Below are 21,534 nucleotides of genomic sequence, written 5' to 3'. Positions count from 1 at the left end.
AGGAGGTGTTTGAAAAATGACCTTTGGCTCAGATGCTTCAAGTAACAATCCCTTCTGGAATCTGGTTGTTCCATGTACTCTTTTGCTTCCACTCATTCTATAACTGGGTTCCTAGAAGTCCTTAACTAACCCAAATATTTCAGCTGATACACTTTACCTGCCAGCAAAGGTTCAATGAGGAATTTGAAAACAAACTTTTCGTAAGTAAATGGTCATGGGTCTTGTCTTCATCTATCATTTCTGGGTTGTTGTTTTTTGAGTGGACTGAACAATTCCATTCTCACTCCTCTGCAAATCAATTCTTGTTTTTATAGGACCCTTAGAGAGCCACTATATAATTATTTCCTCCCTAGAACACATTTTATTTAACAACACTTAAGGACATGTCCTTTCATTTTCACTCTTACCAAGAGATGGTTCTCTAAGGTGTTCTTATACAGAAAATCTAATGTCAACCAGAGTAAAGAGCCTTGTTAGGACATTAAACCATATGACAGATGGTAAAACTCATTTCTCTCCACTTAGCAGTGAGGTGGGAAACTATAGAGGCAAAATGGTATCGTTTACTATCTGACTTTGTCAATTGGTTTTGCTTCATTATTTTAGTCAAAAAGGAAGAATTCAATGTGGTAGGGAGGCGGTTGACATAAAAAAGCAAAAGCCATTAATAAAAACATTTTTAAAAGAAATTAAATCATGTGCTTGAATGTACTCAATAAGTAACTGGCTGATTTGGCACTTTATTCTGATTTCTAAAGCACGAAAAACTTAAGCCAATACAAAGATAGTCCTTGTCCTTAGGCAAGAAGTCACATCCTCTTTCCTCCTCTTTATCCCCCCTCCCCACTACTAATGCCTTCCCTCTGAAATTACTACATATATCTAATATGTACATAGCTGTTTGTATGTTATCTCACTTTAGAATTTGAGCTCCATTTGAGCAAAGACCGGGTTCTTGTCTTTCTCTTATCTTTAGTGCTTAACACAATGCCTAGCACACAGAAAGTCTTTAATAAATCCTTGTAGATCAATCGGTTGATTAATCTAAATAGCAATAAGTTCCTTCCAATATCTGGATTCTAGGATTGTATAATTCTTCTTCTAATGATTCTGTTTTTCAGATGTACTCCATACTTCTGGAATGTGTGGTTTTCCATAGTTTCTACATATTGCCCATGTGTTGACATGGGCACAGAAACACCTCATAACTGGTCCTTCTACACATGAAAAGATGTTTCCACTTCAAGAACAAGTATCTAAAAATGTACAACGTCAACCAAAAGTGTCTACAAGTTTCTATCATGGAAGCATATAGATAATATGGTAAACTGTCAAAACTTTGTTCTTAAAGAAATTATTCTGAAACATCCCAGAAATCTCAGCAGTATGTTGTGAAAAAAGCATCAGGGAATGAGAGTCCAGAGACCTGGATCATATATTCCTGGTTCTTCCCTAGACTTTATTATCTGGGGCTCTCTTTGCCTCTCTGTAAAAATGAGCTATATGGGCTGGATCTCAAAGATCCCCCCTGGCTCTGAAGATCTCCATGTGGTTCTATGGGTATGATATTGTTGATGGTGAGCTTGCCTTTGCAGAAGCTTCCCTGTGAAGTAGGCATTCCAAAGGCCTGGGTTTCCTGCTCAGCTAACAAGTCACTACGTGACCAAAGACAAATCGCCAAACTCATTTAGATTGTTAGCCCTACCACGTATAAAATGAGTGGAGCAGACCAATGAGCTCTAAAGTCATTTTATAGCTCTGATGTGCTATGGCTTCTTTCAGTCATATTGGCAGGAAGGCTCTCTGAAGTATCTGCTCTTTCAAAAAAATTGAATTGTTTCTTTCAAATGTGCCGGCCAGTCAGGAAGAAAAGTGGCCTGTCTTCTTTGGCATTGGCTGTCTGGAACTCATCCCGAAGCCTGAACTGCCACTCATCTTCCAACTCCAGGCGGACAACTGTCTGACGGAGTGAGTTGCGATCCTGACAGATGACACATAAGGTGGCACCTACAAAAATGAGAAAATAATAATAAAAACAAATAAATAAATATGATCTCACATTTTCATACTGTTTCAGCTTTGAATGGACTCCTCCCCCCACCCCCCAAGACTCCAGGAATTACAGAGCAAAGATTGGAACTTGGAACTTTGACCACCATTTGTATATACCTTCTTCAAGGACTAGGGGGAAATTCAAAAAAAAAAGATGTACTCTTTCCCCAACTCCTCCTCCCCCTATCACACTCTACCCTACCCACCTATCAATAGCTATTATAAAATAATCCGCTGCTTCATTATCCAAAAGTTTCTGGTAACCTGAATTTGTTTCAACCACAAAGAGGTCAAGAGTTAATTAAAGATAGAAAACCATTCTTCTGCCTAAATGTTGGGAATTTCCCAAATGGGAACTCAGAGTAATTATAATTGTACCCATAATTTTTTTTGTCTAAAATAAACTCACCAAAGCAACAGAAGAGGAAATGTCTATTGTATTATTGCATCAGGAGGTTACATATGATTTATTGAAAAATGTTTCCTTAAAATCCCATGTAGGATAAGTATTGCTGACATCCTTTTATAAATGAGGAAACAATCTTGGAAAATTTAAGTTACTTGCTCAGGGTCACAGAGTCAGGATTTGAAAATAGCAGGTCTCCCAAGTCCATCGTTTTTTCCTCCTTATATCTTGTTACAGAAACAAGTATGTGTGAAAATGACAATTGTGGCCTGACCTAATTGTAAAGGCAGGACTCAATGATTATCCCATCTCCAATTAAAATAAATTACTTTTTGTTAGTTAAAAACATTTTATGAATAGGTTAATCAGGACTAGTTTTGAACAAGGCCTCTATACTCTTCAGATCAATAAAAGACATAGGATGAGGGATGGTTTTCAATCATTGGAAATTATTCATTTGGACAAGATGAAAAGGGACAAAAGCTTACGCCTATAGATACCATTTTAAAAATCTTTTGAAAAGGCATATGATGGGTGAAGTGCTAGTGATCCATTGCAGGATATAGCATGGAGACAGAAAAAAATCAGGTAGAAAGGGAACTAGGAAGAGACAAAAAAGGGAAGAACATGGACAACCCTACACAATTTTCCAGTCACCCAGCCCTCCTGACCCATATATATATATATATATATATAGCCATAGGACGGATGGACCTGAGAGTTCATTAGTATAAGGTATTCCCATGAGAGGATACTCCTACTAATGGCAGCTTAGCACCTTCTCTACAATGTATAATCTTCCAGCATTACCTAGAACTCTAAGAGATTAAGAAGCTTGCCCAGGGTCATTGTAGCCTAACTGTCAAAGGCAGGACTTGAACACAATTCTTCCTGGGTCTGTCTATCTGTCAGTCTGTCTGTCTGTCTGTCTGTCTCACTCTTTCTCTCTCCTCTCTCTCTGTAATTACAGAAAAAGAGCAAGATAAAAAATATATGCATAGATGTGGGTATGTATGTATATGTGTCTGCATGTATGAAGGTATATACATACACACAACTCATGTCAACCTAGATATGTGTGGTTGTGTGAACGTATACACAAGTATAAATACACATGTGTACATAGATACATAGCCACATTCATCATTTATGTATCCTTCTACTTCTACCCATTCTTCAGAGTTCAGTTCCAAAACTACCTCCTCCTTGTGACCCTCTTTAATGATTCTAGCTAAAAGTGAGTTCTTCCACCTGCTGTCATATAGCCTTCATTCTCTGTAGTCATCTTTTAGTGCTTAGTATCTGCTGGTTTATATCATTCATTAACTACTTAAAATTTTTTATTATAAATTTTAAGATACAGCAAATAACCAAGTAAACATAAAGAATAAGATATTCTGTAAAACCTGTAAGAGTTAGGTAATGATCTTTTTATAGACATATCCTATCTCCCCAACTAGACCAAGCAGCCTTTGAAATCTGTGATTGTCATATTCATCTTTGTGTCTAATCTAATGTCTAGCAAAGGGCATTCCTTCCTCTTTACCTCAATGTATCAACCTGCTTTCCCTTCTCTTCCTTCCTGTCCCTGAAGCAGGGCTCACTTCTTCACATATTCTCTGAATTTCATCTTCTCCAGGGACTTGCTCCATCACCGATCTCTGCTCCTAACTGCCTCTGTACACTTTTAACATTTGCCACTGGCTCCTTCACATAATGAGCTCTAAATTCCTTCCACTTCTCAATCTAATTCTTAAAAAAAGAGGCAGTATAATGAATAAAGATCTGGCTTCAAGGCGAATTCGAATCTTTCATCGAATAAATATGTAATAATATATCATATATAGCATCATATGTATAATTGATACATAATATAACATATAACCACAGGCAAGCTACTTAATCTCTCAGTAGTCCAGGTAATTCATTGAGGAGTTCTCTTTATCAGTGAAATCATAGTTCTGAGCCTAGTATTTAAGGTAAAAAATCCTTTCCTTGATCCTGCTATTACCTCAGCTCCCTTTTCACATAGAACTGTTTGTTTGTTTGTTTGTTTCTTCCTACCTTCCTTCCTTCCTGTCAACTAAATTCACTTCCCACTACACTGCTTTTACAACCATCCTATCCCATTCTGGCACTCATTCTGGCCATGACTGCCCTTACACATGAGTGGAATAGATGATAATCTGCATGGTATAGTGATATGATTTAAGAGAGGGTGGGCCCCTTTTTCTCCTCCCTCCCCAAAAAAAGACAAAACTTCACTTCCTCCCTCACCCATTCTCTGATGCAGAGCATTTCAATAAGAGATACAGCTTTTGTGAATAACTATAGCAATTATTGTCCCTCCCCAGAACTTCTAAAAAAAAGTAGCCTGCACTCAGTGTCTCTACTTCCTTACAAACTATTTACTTCTCTACAACCCTTTCACCATTTCAATCTGGCTTCTGACCTCACCACTCTACAGAAACTATCCTCTCAGAAACTCCCATTGACATCCTTATTGCCTCATTTTTCAGCTGCTTTCTTTCATCCCTAGGGTCCCTTCTCCCCATTGGTAAGTTCTTCCTAGAACCTCCATTATGAGGAGTGGTCCACACCAGTTATCTTTCACTTTTTAGGCTCTGCCCCACCCACAATCTTAATTTTTTATCCTTTTATATGTTATCTTCCACAATTAGGGCAAAAGTTCCTTGAGGATAGTAACTATATTTCTTTTTGCTTATCTTTTTATCTCTACTATTTAGCATAGTGCCTGGTACATAGTAAACATTTATTAAATTTATTAAACATGACTTGCTGTCTTAACTTGTCCTTCTCTGGAGCATTCAACATTGTTGATTACCATCTTCCTTGATATTTCTTCTTCTCTTTAGCTTTTGTTTCTCTTCCTAACTTCTCCTCTACTTCTCTAACTATTCTTTATCTCTTCAAAGCCCTACTCAATTGCTACCTTTTCTAGGGAAACTTCCCTAAATCTTCCCAAAAAATGACCTCTTCTTTCTCAAGCTTCACAAGACTATGGATTTGTACTGTATGTACCCTTACCATACTCAACTCTATTTTACAATGACCACATATAGAAAAAGGGAATAATTATGCATTCAGCATAATTGGTGAGTAATGAACTGTTCCCCCTAAAGCTTAGTCATCAGTCATCTAGGATACAGCCCCAGGAATTGAGAACTAATCAGAGGAGTTTCTAGAATTCCTCTCATCCAGGGGTTAGGGCATGTTAGCCCACTATATTGAGAAGCATTCCTTTCAACCAAAGTCCAAACTGCATAATCTCATAAAGTACAATAGGAAACAAACTGATCAGTCACTCCATCAATCATCTCCCCTGCTACTGATAGTTAATACTTTATTATATCCCTATCATTTCTATATTTATGGATCCCCACTCATAGACTATTAGAGCCATTCAAGAAGAGGAAACAGTTGATTTGTATGTCACTTCACCAGCAACTAGCAAAGCAGGCATTTAATAAACAGTTGAACGAATTAATCTCTGATATCCCTTTTGGCAGATTGTGCAACCATTCTTTTTAATGTATTGTAACTTACCTTTCAGAAAATGAAACTTTTTCAAAAAGCTAGCAACCACAAAGGAGTCACAGAGGTATAACAGGAGCCCACTAAACAGCAAATCTGAGCAGCTGATATTTAAAGAATGAGGCCTGGAGCTCACATAACAAACAGCGACCTGAAAAAGGAAGAAGCAGAGAGGAGAAAAAAAAAACTTTCCTTAGGACATTCAGCAATGTACACACACGTGATCAGAATAACTATGTTACATATGTTTAACATTTTAAAAGCTTTAAACGTTTGAATGGCATGTTATCCTACATCCCTCTGAAGCAGATAGTTGAAGTATATTTATCCCCATTTTACAGATGAGGAAACTGAGTCTCTGAGAAGTTAAATGACTTGCCCAAGATTACAACAACAAAAGAGCTAGAATTTCAACTTGGGCTGACTCTCAGGTCAATCTTCTAACTATGTCATACTGCTTTTGTGAAACCATATTAATTTCTGAGGATATTAGATGGATTAAAAACATAGTCTATTTTCAATAGAACCTTGGATTCCACCCCTTGAAACACTCTGGGTTGTATTAGGCCAACTTTGGCCTTACCTTTCTCACAAGATCTCCATCACAATTCCTGGCCCTTTCCATGCCATACCAATTCCACTCAAGTCATCATTTCCACTTTATCTCCATGAGAACCTTATTCTCCATCTCTAAAGCCACCTTGGGCAAACTCTGGCCTTATCATGTTTGGGATCTAAACTTCAACTCTTATTTCAGGCCATTTCTAAGCCATGTTGCTATAGGAATATCCCAGAGCCCCTTCTAGCTCCCTTTTAGAGTCTGTCTTCCCCCGTTATAATGTAAGCTCCTTAAAGATATTTGTAGCCTTGCTGCCTAGCACAGTTTCTTAAACATGTTGTTGCTGTTGTTCAGTCATTTTCAGGCATGTCCTACTCTGTGACCCCATTTGGGATTTTCTTGGCAAAGACAGTACCTATCCACTTCACCAGATGTTCCATCTATTTATCTATCTGTCCTCACTCATCTAGAAAGTTGAAGTGCCCCTTCCAAACTTACATCCTATAAAATTATTCAGATTTATTCACCTCTTGTTGACCATCCTATGAGAGATGTACTCGATACTTGTTTAAAAATTACCTGAGGTCCCAGATTAAGGTAACAATCAACAGACAGCACAGGGTGGCCATAATTCTTCAATGACAGAGGGAAGAAACGATGGCTGTGGTACTGGAGGAATTTTTCAAGTAGAAGCTGGGCAGGAGCTGCAAGGAAAGTGTGCTTGCTATCCGGGGCACAGATGTACTGAGAAGGTGCAATAGACACTAGGTTATCAGACACCTACATAAAAACAAAATAACAGTCAAATGAAACAATTGTTTTTGCATACTTATTAGGATAAGGCTCATAGGATTTAAAGTTGATAACACAATTATATATCATCTAATCCAATCCTCTCATTTTTATGATGAAACCCAGAGGCAGAGATGTTATCATGTATGTGCAGAAAACATGATACTTAGTGCCAAGGATAAAGAGATTAATAAATGACAGTCCTTGATTTTAAGCTTAGATTCTTGCAGTGGAAGGGTTGGGAGAGAAATTTATACAAAGTTAACAGTACAAAAGAATGTTTCAAGTTAAAAAAGAAAGGTGGATGGCAAAGATGGAAATATGTTGATGTTGGAGAGGCAGTGTGACAATAAGTACTCCTATCACTGTGAATAGTAATATGAATTGATCTGTTATTAAAATGAAATTTGAGTCATGTAATAAAAGTAAAAATTTCTAATGCCCTTTGGCCCAGCAATCTCACTATTGGGTTTGCACCCCAAGGAGTTTATTGGCTGCAAGAAAAGAGCCATCTGTACAGAAATATTCACAGCAGTATCATTTGTAATAACAAGAGTGAGAAACAAACTATGTGCCAAAAAAAAAGAAAATGGTTAGGCGAATTGTAATATATGAATATAGTAGAATATTATTGGACCATAGGGAATAATGTGAAGTCAAAGAAACAGGCAGAAACTTATATGAAGTGATGAAGAAAGCAGAGACAAAAGAATAAGACATTAAGTCTTTCAATGAAGACAGCATCAAATAGCAATAAAGCTTAGGTGGGATACAACAAAAGCAGGCAATAACATATTAAAGTTAAAAGTATGTGTCCTTTTATTTTTGCAAATAGCAAAACTATGATTGTAAAGAGGTATGTATTATGAATCAAAATCATTCTTTCGTCTACTTGGCTTAACTTTTCAGGAAACATACATTGTAAGAGGTTTGCTGATGACTTTACTTTTATTTGCTTGTGAAAACAAAATTTTTCCATCAAATGCTTTCTTTGTCATAAAAGAAAGACAAAAATACAAAATAACCCTTAGGCCTTTATGATCCCCTTTGCCTTATCAGTGGAAAAGAGGACTGGAAAAAGAACATTTTTTTTCTTTAGACAATCTACAAACTTTGACTTTACTACTAGTATTTTAAGTTTAAAATATTTGTCCAATAAACACTAATAAGGAACTGAATCTCATACATTTTTACCTTCTTCCCATAAAATAAACCAGAAGCAATCATCTAGCATTTATTAAGTAATTTCTACATGCCACACATTTATACTAAATGCTGGAGATTAAAAGAAAATAAGAAAACACTTTGAACCATAGATGAGCTTACATTTAGCAAGACAGACAACCTACACACATATAATATAGGCAGCCAAGTAGTGCAGTACATAATGTAGGTCTTGGAATCAAGAAACCCTGAGTTTGAATTTAGCATCAAACTTAATAGTTGTGAGACTCTGAGCAAGTCAATTAACTTCTCTCAGCCTCAGTTTTCTCACATGTAAAATGGGGTTGATAATAAAGCTCTATAGGTTAGTTACTGTTGTTATATAGACATATATAAGATGCATAAAAATAAATACAAGGTAATTATAGGGGGAAGGTACTAGCCACTGAGGGACTATGAAAAGGCTTCACACAAAAGGCAGCACTTGAGCTGAGCTTGACCGTACAGTAGATGGAGCATAAGTCTTGGAATCAGGAAGACTCGTCTTTATGAGTTCAAATCCACCTCCAACTCTAGCTACCTGTGAGACCCTAAGCAAGTCACATAACCCCAGTTCCTCATCTACAAAATGAGTTGAAAAAGAAAATGGCAAACCATTTCAGTATCTTTACCAAGAAAACTCCTAATGGGGTCATGAAGAATATGATAAGACCGAAAAATGACTTAACAAAAAATGACTCTAAGAGGCAGAAGTAAAAAGGGATGTCCCAGGTAATGAAGTAAACTTGATAAAAAGAACAAAAGGGAATTAGGAATCTGAACTGGGGTGGCTGGGCATCTGGATGAAAAGTAGGAAATAACTATGAGAGACGCTTTAAAGGTAGAAATGGCAATATTTCATTTATATATGAGGGCAAAGGAGAATGTAGAGTGGAAAAAGACACTGAGTTTACAAAACTTAGCAACTGAAAGGATGGTGGTGCCCTTGACAGAACTATAATAAATTTAGAAGAGGAGCAGGCTTGGGGCACTTTATTTAAGGCTTAAATTTTAAGCCATGAACTCATCCTGAGTTCAATTTTGGACAGATTGTTTATGGGATATTTAATACTTCAAAATATCCTGTAGGCCATTAATTACCATAGGACTAAAACTCAGGACAAGAGCTAGGGATAGAAATAAAAATCTGAGAGTCATTAACATAGAAAAAATAATTAAATCTATGTCATCTGGTAAGGTCATCAAGTGAGTGAGAGTAGAGAGAGAAGACCCAGAGCAAAGCTTTGGGTTTTACTTGGAGTGAAGGGGAATGTTATGAATGATCCTGCAAAAAAGAATGAGGAGTGGTCAGAGAGACTGGAAGAGAACCAAGAGAGAAGAATAGTGTCATGAAAACCTCATAAGTACAAGGTATCTAGGAATAAGAAGTTGTCAAAAGTGTCAAATAAATGTAGAAATGTCAAGAAAGATCAAGATTGAGAAAAGGATACCATTCTGGCAAATAAGAGATCATGTAATTTTGGAGAGGACCATTGCAGTTGACAAATGAGGTCAGAAGCTATACTGGGGGGGTGGGGGGTAATGAGAAGGGAGTAGAAGGAGAGAACAAGGAGAACAGACAGCTTTTTCTAGGAATTTGCTTGAGTAAAGGGAATGAAAAATATAGAATAATAACTTGATTGGCAATTAGTCAAAAGAGGGTTTGTGAAGAATTAGCAACTTGGGCATGTTTGTTGACAACAGGGAAAGAAAATGTAGAGAGGGAGAAACTGAAAACTAAAGGAGATAAAAAGAGGGTGGGTGTCAGGGAAATCTGCCAGAGAAGATGGGAGAGAATAGAACTAAAACACTGTGTCAAGGAGATGGTATTGGAGGCCAGAAGGATCACTTCCTGATCAGAGACAAAAGAGTTAGACCAACTCTGATGGCCTCTATTTTCTCAGTAAACCTTAAGATGTGAAAGTATGATAGCTAGCAAAAAAAGTTTAAAGATGATTGAGGGGACAGCTGGGTGACTAAGGGGATTGAGAGCCAGGCCCAGAGAAGGGAGGTTCTGGGTTCAAATCTGGCCTCAGAATCTTCCTAGCTGTGTGATCCTGGGCAACACTTAACCCCCATTGCCTAACCCTTACCGCTCTTCTGCCTTAGAACCAATATACAATACTGATTCTAAGATGGAAGGTAAGGGTTTTTTATAAATTAAAAAAAGAGATGATTAAGAGCACTTAGAAAGTGAATCAATGATCATAATGAAGCTGGAAAAACAAGCCATAAGTAAAACAAAACAGAAATTATGTCAAATGATCCTCATTTTCATTTCTGACCAGATAGATTAGGGAATGACAAGATGAAGGAATGACTACAGACTGCTCTGATAGATTTGAGGAAAGTCTAATATATAATATGCCTTTGCTGGAATCAATGCAGACATCTTGGCCAGAAACCCTGACCAAAACATGTTTCTCTCATTTCTATCAAGTATAATCTTGAGATATTTGAAAAAAAATTTGAGAATTGTGTATATATATATACATAATTCTCAAAATTTTTACAAAAATGGGAAAGTACAATATATTCCTTGTTCTTCAGTGTTTAATAATTATGCCTCTATTTTGGAATGGTGTTGCTTTTGACTATTACATCTCTTTACTTGCCAAGGATATAAAATATTGACTGGTGAAAATGGTTTCTGAGTACCTTTATATATTATTTATTTTGTGGTATAAATTATTCATATATAGAAATATTATATACATTCTAAGTTGGCTGTGGTATATAAATTATATATTAGACATCATATATGATTATATCAATAAGTACATACAAATATCATATCAATATATCATTTATCTATAGAAAACTTATTTTTAAGCTATGAAACAAAGAAAGCATATTTATCCACTGTAAAATTATAATATAAAACACATATTTACTGTGAAAGTTTTTGTTTTATCATTTGTACTATTACTGCTCTCTATTTTCAACACATTTGTTATTGTTTCCTTGGCCCCAGTCTTCTCATATAAATCATCACTGTGCATTTAAAAGGCAGGAAATGTGGACCACACTCAAGTCTCATGCCAGCCAGCTTTGGGTCTAGGAGTTATAGCCTACATTTAGAATCATGTTATATTAGCAGCTTGTATTCCTACCTCTCGCCTCTCTTCCCTATAAAAGAACAACAGCTTTAATATTTAACCTAATGTCTTTTGCTTATAAACAGACCAGACCCAATGCTGGTCATCTTGATGTCAGGGAAGAAAGGTCTGACCTGCCTAGATTCCAGTGATTCCAAGTTGTACCTTTCAGAGAAAATCCATTTAATTTCTGCCACTAAGAAGATTAATAATGAACCCATGGAAAGATCATGCTCAGAAATATTTTGTGAATTCATTACAGTTGTCTATCAACTGGCCCTCCCCATAGTTCTGAGTTCCTTCATTATTATAAGCAATATGATGAACTGAGAACTCAATACTAAGAAATACAATACAAAGTTCCATTTACATTACTAGGATATAATCTTCATAATACCAGGCTTTGCAAAAGGGTCAAACAGTACTTTGAAAATAGAGTTTGCATGAGGAATACAACTTAGTTGAAAATGTCTTTATCTTCATGTGAAAACAGTGATTAATTTAATTAATTAAAATTTGGTATTGATTTGGGGCATGACTGAACAAACTCTTGGTATATGGTTTTAATGAAAAAATATTGCACCATAAGAAATTATGTAGAGGGGTGAGTTCAGAAAAACCTGGATTTATATAAACTGATGCAAAATGAAGTGAGCAGAACCGGGAGAACAGCGTATATAGTAACAGAAGTATTGTACAATGATCAGCTATGAAGGCCTATAAACTATTAGCAACAAAACAAGGTTCTAAGATAATCACAACACACTCATGATTTTTAAAAATGCCACAGTCAAAGGAGCAACTTTTAGAATATGATTACAAATCAAAGCACATCATTTTTTACTTTATTTCCTTCATGAATTTTTATTGTAAATGTAATATGTGTCTGCAGTCAAAACGTAGGGAATATGGAAATATGTATTATATGAAAGTACTGATAAAATTTATATCCGACTATTTACTGCCTGGGTAAGAAGGGAGAGAGAGAATTTGAATCATAAGATGTCAGAAAACAATTCTCATAAATTGTTTCTACATGTAATTTTAAAAAATAAAATTCAATAAAAAAGGAAAAGAATAAAATAAAATGAATATACCAGAGAAGTATTGATGATATGAATTGCAGTAAAGATATTTATGAGTTAAAAAGGAAAAGAAATTATGAGTTAAAAAAGAAAAGAAAAAAAGTATTGATGATCATGTTTGAGTGGCATTACTCAATAGAAAAAGAGTGACAAAAGTACTGGGAATTATTTTTACAAAGTACTTTTTAAATTCAGAAGGTTTGCCCTATTAAAACCTTACATTGGAGGCAGCTGGGTGTCTTAACGGATTGAGAGCCAGACCTAGATAGGAAGTCCTAGATTCAAAGCTGACCTCAGACACTTTCTAGCTGTGTGACCCTGGGCAAGTCACTTAGCCCACACTGCCTAGCCCCTTATCACTCTTCTATCTTGAAACCAATACAAAGTATTGATTCTAAGAGGGAAGGTAAGGGTTTAAAAAATATCTTACATTGTTTTTGCATTGCTTCTTTTATTACTGACACTGGACAAACTAATCTACTCACTATTTCCCAGTCTCATCCTACCCTCTCTTGCCTCTTCTCTATTCCTGTGCTCAGCTCATTCCTCATACTCAAAAACAATACTCCCTTCACATTTCTGCCAGTTGACATTTTTCCTCTTCCTCTAAGGCCCACCAGGATCTGCTTTCTCAATGAAGCCTCTCCTGATTTACCTAGTTGATGGCACAGGGAACTCAAAATGTTAGAAAACAAATGCCAAAATAAATTTTAAGTGTAAGTGAGTGGGAAAAAAAGAAAACATTATTAAAGAAAAAAAAGTGAAAATAAAGACTTGTTTGAAAATCCACCAGGCCAAGCATCTTTCTCTAAAAGCCAAGAGAAACTCTAAACTCACAAGGCTTCAAACAATTGTGTACAGCAGAATACTATTTATCTGACACCAAAATCAAGCCATAGTTACATGTAAATAATAAAGTCTACTCCTCCTTCCATCTCTGCAAGTCTCTGAGTACATCATGACCATGATCATGATGATCATAAAAGATCACTTACTTTATTGGTAAGGACTCCTTCCATTGCTGCAGACTATAGACCCTTTATGTCTTAGTTACACTTGATGAATGGCATCATGATAAATTAGCATATGGTCTTAGTAAACTGATGTGGCTAAAACAATTCATCACTTAGTGGCCAGCCTTCTAGTAATAGTTCTCTCTGAGCTTAGTGAGGCTGCCCACAGACAAAAGACTAAATAACTTTAAGTTTACCATCTTAGAAATCCTTAAAGCAATATATTGTAAAGCTTCTTCCTTGCCAGGATAGTGTTCCACAGTCCAAAGCTACCTGCAATTCAAGGGTGAGGTATCTAAGAGGATACGTGTGACTTTAGTGGAATGTTATTATTGTTTCTATATAATAACATATATCTCTACAGAAATAATTTATATTTCTATGGCAACTTATTATTGTTCCAAGTCTATCATATGTATCATCCATATTATTCTAACAGCCCTGTGAGAAAGGCAAAGCAGATGTTAAAATCACTATTTTACAAATGAAGGCACTGAGGCTCCAAGAATTTAAGTTGCAAAGTATTTGATAAAGCTGGACTTCATGTGCAGGACTCAGAGAGCTTGAAATAATGGCATGGCAGCCACTCCCTCCCTCACCTTGGATTTAATGTGGAAGGACCTATGGCCCCCAACAGCAATTTGCTTCTTCATGACACTGAAGCGATTAAATCGGCACAAAAGGAGGCCAGCACTGTGGACTCGCAGGTTGAAGTCAACATCATCGCAGGTGAATCTAATCAGGGAAGGAAGAAAATTCAATCAGCACACTTAAAGTTAAACAGCATTCAATCAAGAAAGTACATACACACGTATGTTATACATACACAGATATATACATATATAGATTTATTTGGTTTTTTTTTATGGGGAAGCTAATATCTGATCAGCACTATGTCAGGGAGAGAGAGAAAGAGAGGAGAAAATAATAAATGATTTATATACCATTTTAAAATCTATATAGTTTGCTTTTCTCACTATAACTCTATGAGGAAGGTAGTATAAATATTATTAATACTATTAGATGATAAAGCCAATGTTGAGTGGCTAAGTAGCTCTGTCATGCATGCTGAGGAGAAAAGACACGTATAAATGAAATACTCAGATTGGACTATGAGATTACAGTGAAAATCATTGTCATAGTGGGTCTTGTTTTTAAGGCACATCTCTTTCACGTAAGAGCTGTGGGACTATAAGTAAGTGACTTAACATCTCAGTGCTCCAAGCAACTCTCTTAGCAGGAGAGAGTTTCCACACTGAGTTCTCCACACCATTAAAATCATATTTTAAGCTTAAAAAATAAAAATAAGACCATACCATTTGGTGCTCAATGATGTGATACTGAGATCACAGATAAAAGAAATCAATTAAAACTGAAGTCACCATGACAAGATTTACATAAAACTACTATGGAAATACAAATAGAAAAGACAGTCCTTGCTTTCAGGGGCTTATATTTTAGTGGCAGATGGTCTCACTGAAAATGGCAGTACTCTCTCCTCCCAGTCACTAGTCTTGCTTCCCACCCAGTCCTCATTTGGATAAGTGGCCAACCATCCCCATTTAAATGCCACTAGTAGAATAGGTGAGCTAGCCTGCCTGACAGCAAGACACCTTAATGAGAGAGATGGAGTAGCATATGACAGGTCAAACTACCACAACCACATGGTCCATCATCTTCTCCCAGACCTTGATGTAGACAGCCTAAGACCCCAAATCCAAGAGCCCTGAGAATAGCAGTATCTCATAGTCCCAAATTGGCAAAGGTGTGGCACATATGCTCCAGCAGCACAGAGGGGGCTGCTCCATTCCCCCTCTCCATAGCACCCAAGGAGATTTTTCACATGTCCCACCCCTTTGTCCAATTGCCCATTGTGAGCACTTCATGCCTCCACTCTCAGGGGTAATGCAGGGAGGCAATTTGAAGTTGCAGTTTGGGCATGTGATCTCGAAAAGGTCCACCAATACTGCCATAGACTGTCAGATCTACGGAATCAATACAAAATATTGTAGATGAGAGGTAATGGTTTAAAAAAAAAGATACAGAGATGATAAAACCTGACTCATATTCCAAGGTTAGTTCTGAGCCTAGTTTCCCTTTAGCATAGGGTGCATGGCCGAAAGTAATGGAGAAAGACTAGAAAGCAGAAAAACAACGGAATGCGTAAGGGCTTATATGAAGGAGTTTGGGCTTTATATGATAAGAAATAGGAAGCCATTGAAACAATCAAAGAACTGGAGAGATCTCAGTAAGTCCTCAAAGCCTAGCATATTACCTTTTACACAGTGGGTACTTAGTAGATGTTTATTTTTTTTCTTTCAGTTTTTAATCTGGTAACAGATATACCATTGCTAAAGTTAAATTGGTGCTGCAGATCAAAAGAAAAAAGGAGATAAAAATACTATCTTAGCATGATAGAAAAGAGCAATGTATTCAGCAGTAGAGCAGTTTGGTTTATGATTCAAAGTCCAGAGCTACCACATTACCATGTGCCTTTTGACGTTAGTTTCTTCATCTTTAAAACAAGAGAACTGTCTCAGGTCATCTCTAAAATACCTTCCTACTCAGAATCCTATGAATTCCTCTAGGCCAAGTGCACACCCACCTCAAGTCATTGGCACCTTTATCAGTGAGTCAACAAATGGATACCAATCAGAGAAAAAAAGAGATTGTCAGAATGACTACCAAGGACAGGTTGAATTAGATAACTGGCTTTCTCTTGGGTCTGTAACTTACCGATTCTGGTTATACTGTACATTCTGTGTCAGATCCACATTGAGGATTATAAAGTCATGGATATGACAGCGGGAGAAAGGTTCCTGAACCTCCCCACTCCGAGTTTTACTAGACCACTTCCGCATCCCAATTAGGGCATAATGAGTGACATTTGGAGCTGCCTCAATGTGCTGCAGGATGTGTTTCAAAGAAACATTCCTTTCAGACCAGGTATAATCACTGCAAGGTAAAAAAGAGAAGAGATAAAAAAAACCTTCCTCTTGACCAACATGCAAATAAAAGCACAATCCTTTTTATAGTACTGTCTACAACACTGGACCAAAATAGCCTAGGAAGTAAAGTCTCCCACTTCAAATAAATACAGGTTAAATTCTATTATGACAGATTCCTTGGAACTTTTTTTTTAAGTAATGAAACTTGACTAAAATGGATTCATTGTTGAACTTGCAAATCAAATCAAACCAACATTTTATTAAGCACCTACTGCATACAAAAGCATTTTGCTGTGGGAAACATAAAGTTTTGATGAAATTTGAACCCTCCTCTCAATTGATAATCATGTATTAAGCACCTACTATATGGCAGGCACGGGGGTAAGTGAAAGGTTCAAATAAAAGAATGAAACATTCCCTCCCCTCAAGGAGCCTACAATCAAATGTAGAACTCACAATCTAGTAAGGGGATAAGATATAAACATAATAATACAAATATTTCTTGATGAGTGTCCTGAAGAGGCAGAAAGAAAAGAGTTAGGTAATATCAAAAGGGCAAAGTCATTATTGACTACAAGGTCAGGAAGGGTTCCATGGAGGAGGTGGCCTTTGAGAAAGGTTTCAAAGGATAATAATAATAGCTAGCATTAACAGACCATCTACTACATGCCAGGCACTATGCTAAGTGCTTTACAAATAGGATCTCATTTCATCTTCACAACAACCTTTTGAGGTCAGTACTATTGTTATCTGCATTTTACCATTAAGGAAACTGAGGCAGGCATGAGTTAAGTGACATTTACCCAAGGTCACATAACATAACTAGCAAGTATCTGAGATTGAATTTGATTGCAGATCTTCCTGACTTTATCCAGCACTTTATCCACTGAGCTACCTAGCTCATAATAAAGACTTTTCAGCTGTAGGAAGATGCATATGGGGAGCAGAAAGTTGTTTTGTTTGACTGGTTTGAGAATTTAGGTGATACAAATGTTTGAGGTGAGATACAGGAGAGAACCTGAGTGGAGGTATCCTGATCTGATGATAATTGTTTATACTTATATGATTATTTAGGGCTTACCAATGGCTTTCCTTCCAGATCCTTTGTACCTCTGAGCAAACTGAGAATCAGGGAGATAGATTTGCTCAAAGTTATGACTCATACACATAGAGCTGAATGTCACACTTTCAATTCACATTTCAAGACACCATGCCAAACTGCCTCCATGATAGATACAGCAACTGGATAGGAAATTGGAAACCTAGTATCTAGTCTAAGTTCTGCCATTCATCATCTCTGTGACCTTGAGTAAATTATGTCCAGTCACTGGGCCTCTATTTTCCTCATCAAAAAAATGAGAAGTTTTGGACTCTGATCTCTACATTTCCTTCTAGGTCTGAAATAGAAATAGAGACTCTAGAATGTGATTTCATAGGAATAAGGAATTCTTAGATGAGAAATTCTCTCTACCAATGCAATCTGGCACTTTCTCTGCAACTCTTAGGAAAGTGCCTAGAAGACAGAGGGGTTGTGGCTTCCTCAGGGTCCTATAGTCACTATATGTAAAATGTGGGACTTGAGCCCAGAGTCTTGTAACCACTATGTGTCAAAGGTAGGGCTCCTCACTCCAACACTAGGCTTTCTATTGATTATAGCATGCTGCCTCTTGAGATGTGAAATTCTCTTATTCATATTAATATCTGAAAGCTGGAAAAGAGTTTGGCTGTCTTCTCCCTAACTGGAACACAAACAATAAACCATCAATTCAAATTGTAGTGGAAAGAAAACTGAACTTGGAACCAGAAAAACATAAATTTGAATCTTTGCTTTGACACTTACTAGCTATGTGACCTTGGTCAACCATTTAAGCACTTTGAGCAGTAGGTTTCCTCATTTGTAAAATAGGAATAATAATCATAACACTATAAGTCATTTTTTAAATTTGTTGTAAATCTTAAAGTTGATGAAATGTGATTTATTCTTTGGAAGAGTGACAGTGTCAATGCTAATTGAAACTGAATCTGAAAAGCATTATTTTGGGAGAGATCAGTCAACAGGAACATGGAAAAAAACTTTGTTAGAACCATTCTTTTTAATGGTATTCATTGTTAAAGGAGCTTAACTATATAAATAAAAACTATATAAAGAGGCTCATTTCTATAATGCAAATATGAGCAGAAATTAATACCCAGATCCCACTTTGGGATGCTAAGTTCTTAATATTATAGAAGGGAAATTTTTCAAAAATAGAACAGCATTTACCTTCTTCAAAGTATAGATAAAAATTTTTCCAGAAACAATTAAAAATTAATTTTACTAAATGTGTATGTTTAAAACAAGATTCATTATAGAAGAGTAAGTATAAATGATGTTGACTGTTTTTACCTCCGCCTTTCTCCCCCACTATCAATGTCCACCATGTTCCACATAACACATGAGTCATCTGAAATGACAATGAAGGGCCATATATCTTGAGGTTTGATGCCCAACTCTTCTTGCCTGTTCCGTTCTAGTTCCAGGTTATGGTAAGATAGCTCCTTTATTAGGAAATGGGCTGCACCTGAAATCAAAATCCATAGGAGTTACAAAACTCATGTCCTTTACATGTCCTCATTGATATATTTTATCTATGGCATCTATATAGATGCTAATTGCCACCCAGGAGTTCCTCTGATCTGAAGCTCCTTCCCACAAAAACAAAAACCTACTGTAAATTCTCCTATACCATAACAGTCTCTCACATGTACAGCTACTTCTTAATTGATCTACCTGTTATTTCCTTGGGAGAGACTAATACAATAAAAAAAATTATTAGGAGAGCAAATTAAAAATGGACTGCTTCACAGTGACTTCCTTTTAACCGGAAACCTTTAAACAAAGACAAGAAGATTTATGCCTGTATATGGGTTGGATTGGATTACTTTTGATATCTTTCCCAACACTAGAGTTTACCAATGAGCAAATTTCAATTTGATGTCAAGAAAAACTTCTTAGAGCTATGAAAAATATAATGGGCTACTTCAAGAGGTGGCACATTCTTACTCAATGGAAGTGTGTAAGCATAGGCTGGATGACTAATTTTGGAAGGGGATTCCTTTCAGGTACAGGACTAGAGAGATGCTGATATTCCTTTCAAGTTTCTGTGACTGATTCTGGAACACTATAAAATAGTCGGTAGGAAAAGTTTCTGATTCTGTTCTGAATTCTTTCTGCCCCAGTAACAGTTAGTAATCTTGAAGCATCACTTATTAACTGAGTGAAATTAGGGAAGTCACTTAAATTCTTTTACCTTCATTTTCTCATTTGCAAAATGGGAATAATACTTATACTATCTCTCTTACAGGGCTATTGTGAGAAAAGTACTCTGTAATCCTTAAAAAATGTTAGGTCTTTATATGTATGTATGGATAGATACACAGATATAGATAGACAGATGGACAGATAGATCTTTAAATATTCATTTATTTTAAGTATCAATTATTAGTGTTACTATTATTGTTATTATCATCAGTTAAACCATATACAAAGCTTGGAATACCCATAAGGAAAGAAAGAACTAGAGAACGGAGAAAGAGTTCCAAATGCCAAGAGTAAATGGCTTGGGATAAACTTCCAACTATTCTCTCCTTACCCTATTCTTTTAAGTCCCCCTCTTCTTTCTATGGAATTTTACTGCATATAAACATTATTTCTTTCTACTTACCAACTCCAGCACTATTGAAAATACTTGGGAGAACCAGCATAATATGGTTGGGCCAATACTTCTTATATATTGCCATTTCATATTCTTTGACAACTAAAACATGCAAATGACTAGCACCATCCATTGCATGATATAGGTTAAAGAGTCCATGTTCATGACGACCCGTGGTTGGAGTGAAAGTAGGACTTTTTATAAATTCTTGGTTCTGTAAAATAATGATTTTACCAGATTATTCAAATCGAAAATAGAAGCTTAAAATGTCCTACACTCTAACTAACCCCATTCAACTTGTATTTTCCTAGATGTCAGCCATAACAACTTCCTCACTCTCTTTAATACCCATTAAATCTGTATAAACATATTCACTTGTTATATGTCCAAAGTAATACGGCACAATGAAAAAACATTGAACTAAAAGTTGAGAATTATGGATTCTAGTCCCATCAGTGCTTCTAATTAAATGTGAGACCTTGAATAAGTTATAAATCTCTAGATTTCAATTTCTTCAGCCAAAAAATGAGGTTGGTGAGATGACTGCCAAGTATTCTTCTCGCTATAAGTTACTATTTCCTTCATGTATGTAACTAAGGATGTATTCTTTCCTACTTGCATTTAGATCTTACATCTCCAAATAGATTGTAAGCTCCTTAAGTGCAGTTAATTAGCTGCTATTTCTTTTATATTCCTCATAGCACCTGCTGTAATGCTGTATATATGTTATTGATAAAACACATTTTTGATTGAAAGCATGTTCATTTCTTTTATAAATACATACAATAAATACAAATGCTATGAATTCTCAGACTACATCTTGAGTGCCATGCTACAAGATCTATTTATAATCAAGTGCTTTTTTTGTTTATTTACTTCAGTAAATCACTTTACTTGGTTGATAATTAGGCAAAATGTCTAGAAGACAGCACTACACTAAAGGATACCTGGTTTCCAAAAAATTGAACCTCAAAACCAAGTAAGACCCAATTAGTCTATGTTCCATTCTGGTGGAAGTGATCAAGAACTCTATTGAATTGGTTCACTCTCTCTTTATAAGGACTCAAAAGGAGGATAAAGGGATTAATCTCAGTAAAGGTATAGGTTACAGAAACTTTGAACTTTATC

The 21,534-nt window shown here is 36.2% G+C and overlaps 1 protein-coding gene across 1 annotated transcript in view; it reads right to left on the bottom strand.

Moving 5' to 3' along the window:
- Window positions 1-1,843: 1,843 nt before the first annotated feature.
- Window positions 1,844-21,534, bottom strand: part of GREB1 (growth regulating estrogen receptor binding 1) — a 160,277-nt gene continuing 140,586 nt past the window's right edge. Inside the window, exons 25-31 of the mRNA XM_044659545.1 lie at window positions 20,416-20,620; window positions 19,098-19,272; window positions 16,500-16,718; window positions 14,363-14,498; window positions 7,152-7,352; window positions 6,026-6,164; window positions 1,844-2,007 (exon numbers count right to left, since the gene is read on the bottom strand). Of these exons, the coding sequence (XP_044515480.1) occupies window positions 1,844-2,007; window positions 6,026-6,164; window positions 7,152-7,352; window positions 14,363-14,498; window positions 16,500-16,718; window positions 19,098-19,272; window positions 20,416-20,620 (1,239 nt within the window). The remainder of the gene's footprint in view (window positions 2,008-6,025; window positions 6,165-7,151; window positions 7,353-14,362; window positions 14,499-16,499; window positions 16,719-19,097; window positions 19,273-20,415; window positions 20,621-21,534) is intronic.

Source organism: Gracilinanus agilis, chromosome 2 (genome assembly GCF_016433145.1).
Source record: "Gracilinanus agilis isolate LMUSP501 chromosome 2, AgileGrace, whole genome shotgun sequence".
In the NCBI taxonomy this organism is placed as follows: Eukaryota; Metazoa; Chordata; class Mammalia; order Didelphimorphia; family Didelphidae; genus Gracilinanus; species Gracilinanus agilis.
Note: the sequence above shows the minus strand (reverse complement) of the source record. Positions and strands in the feature narration are given on the sequence as shown.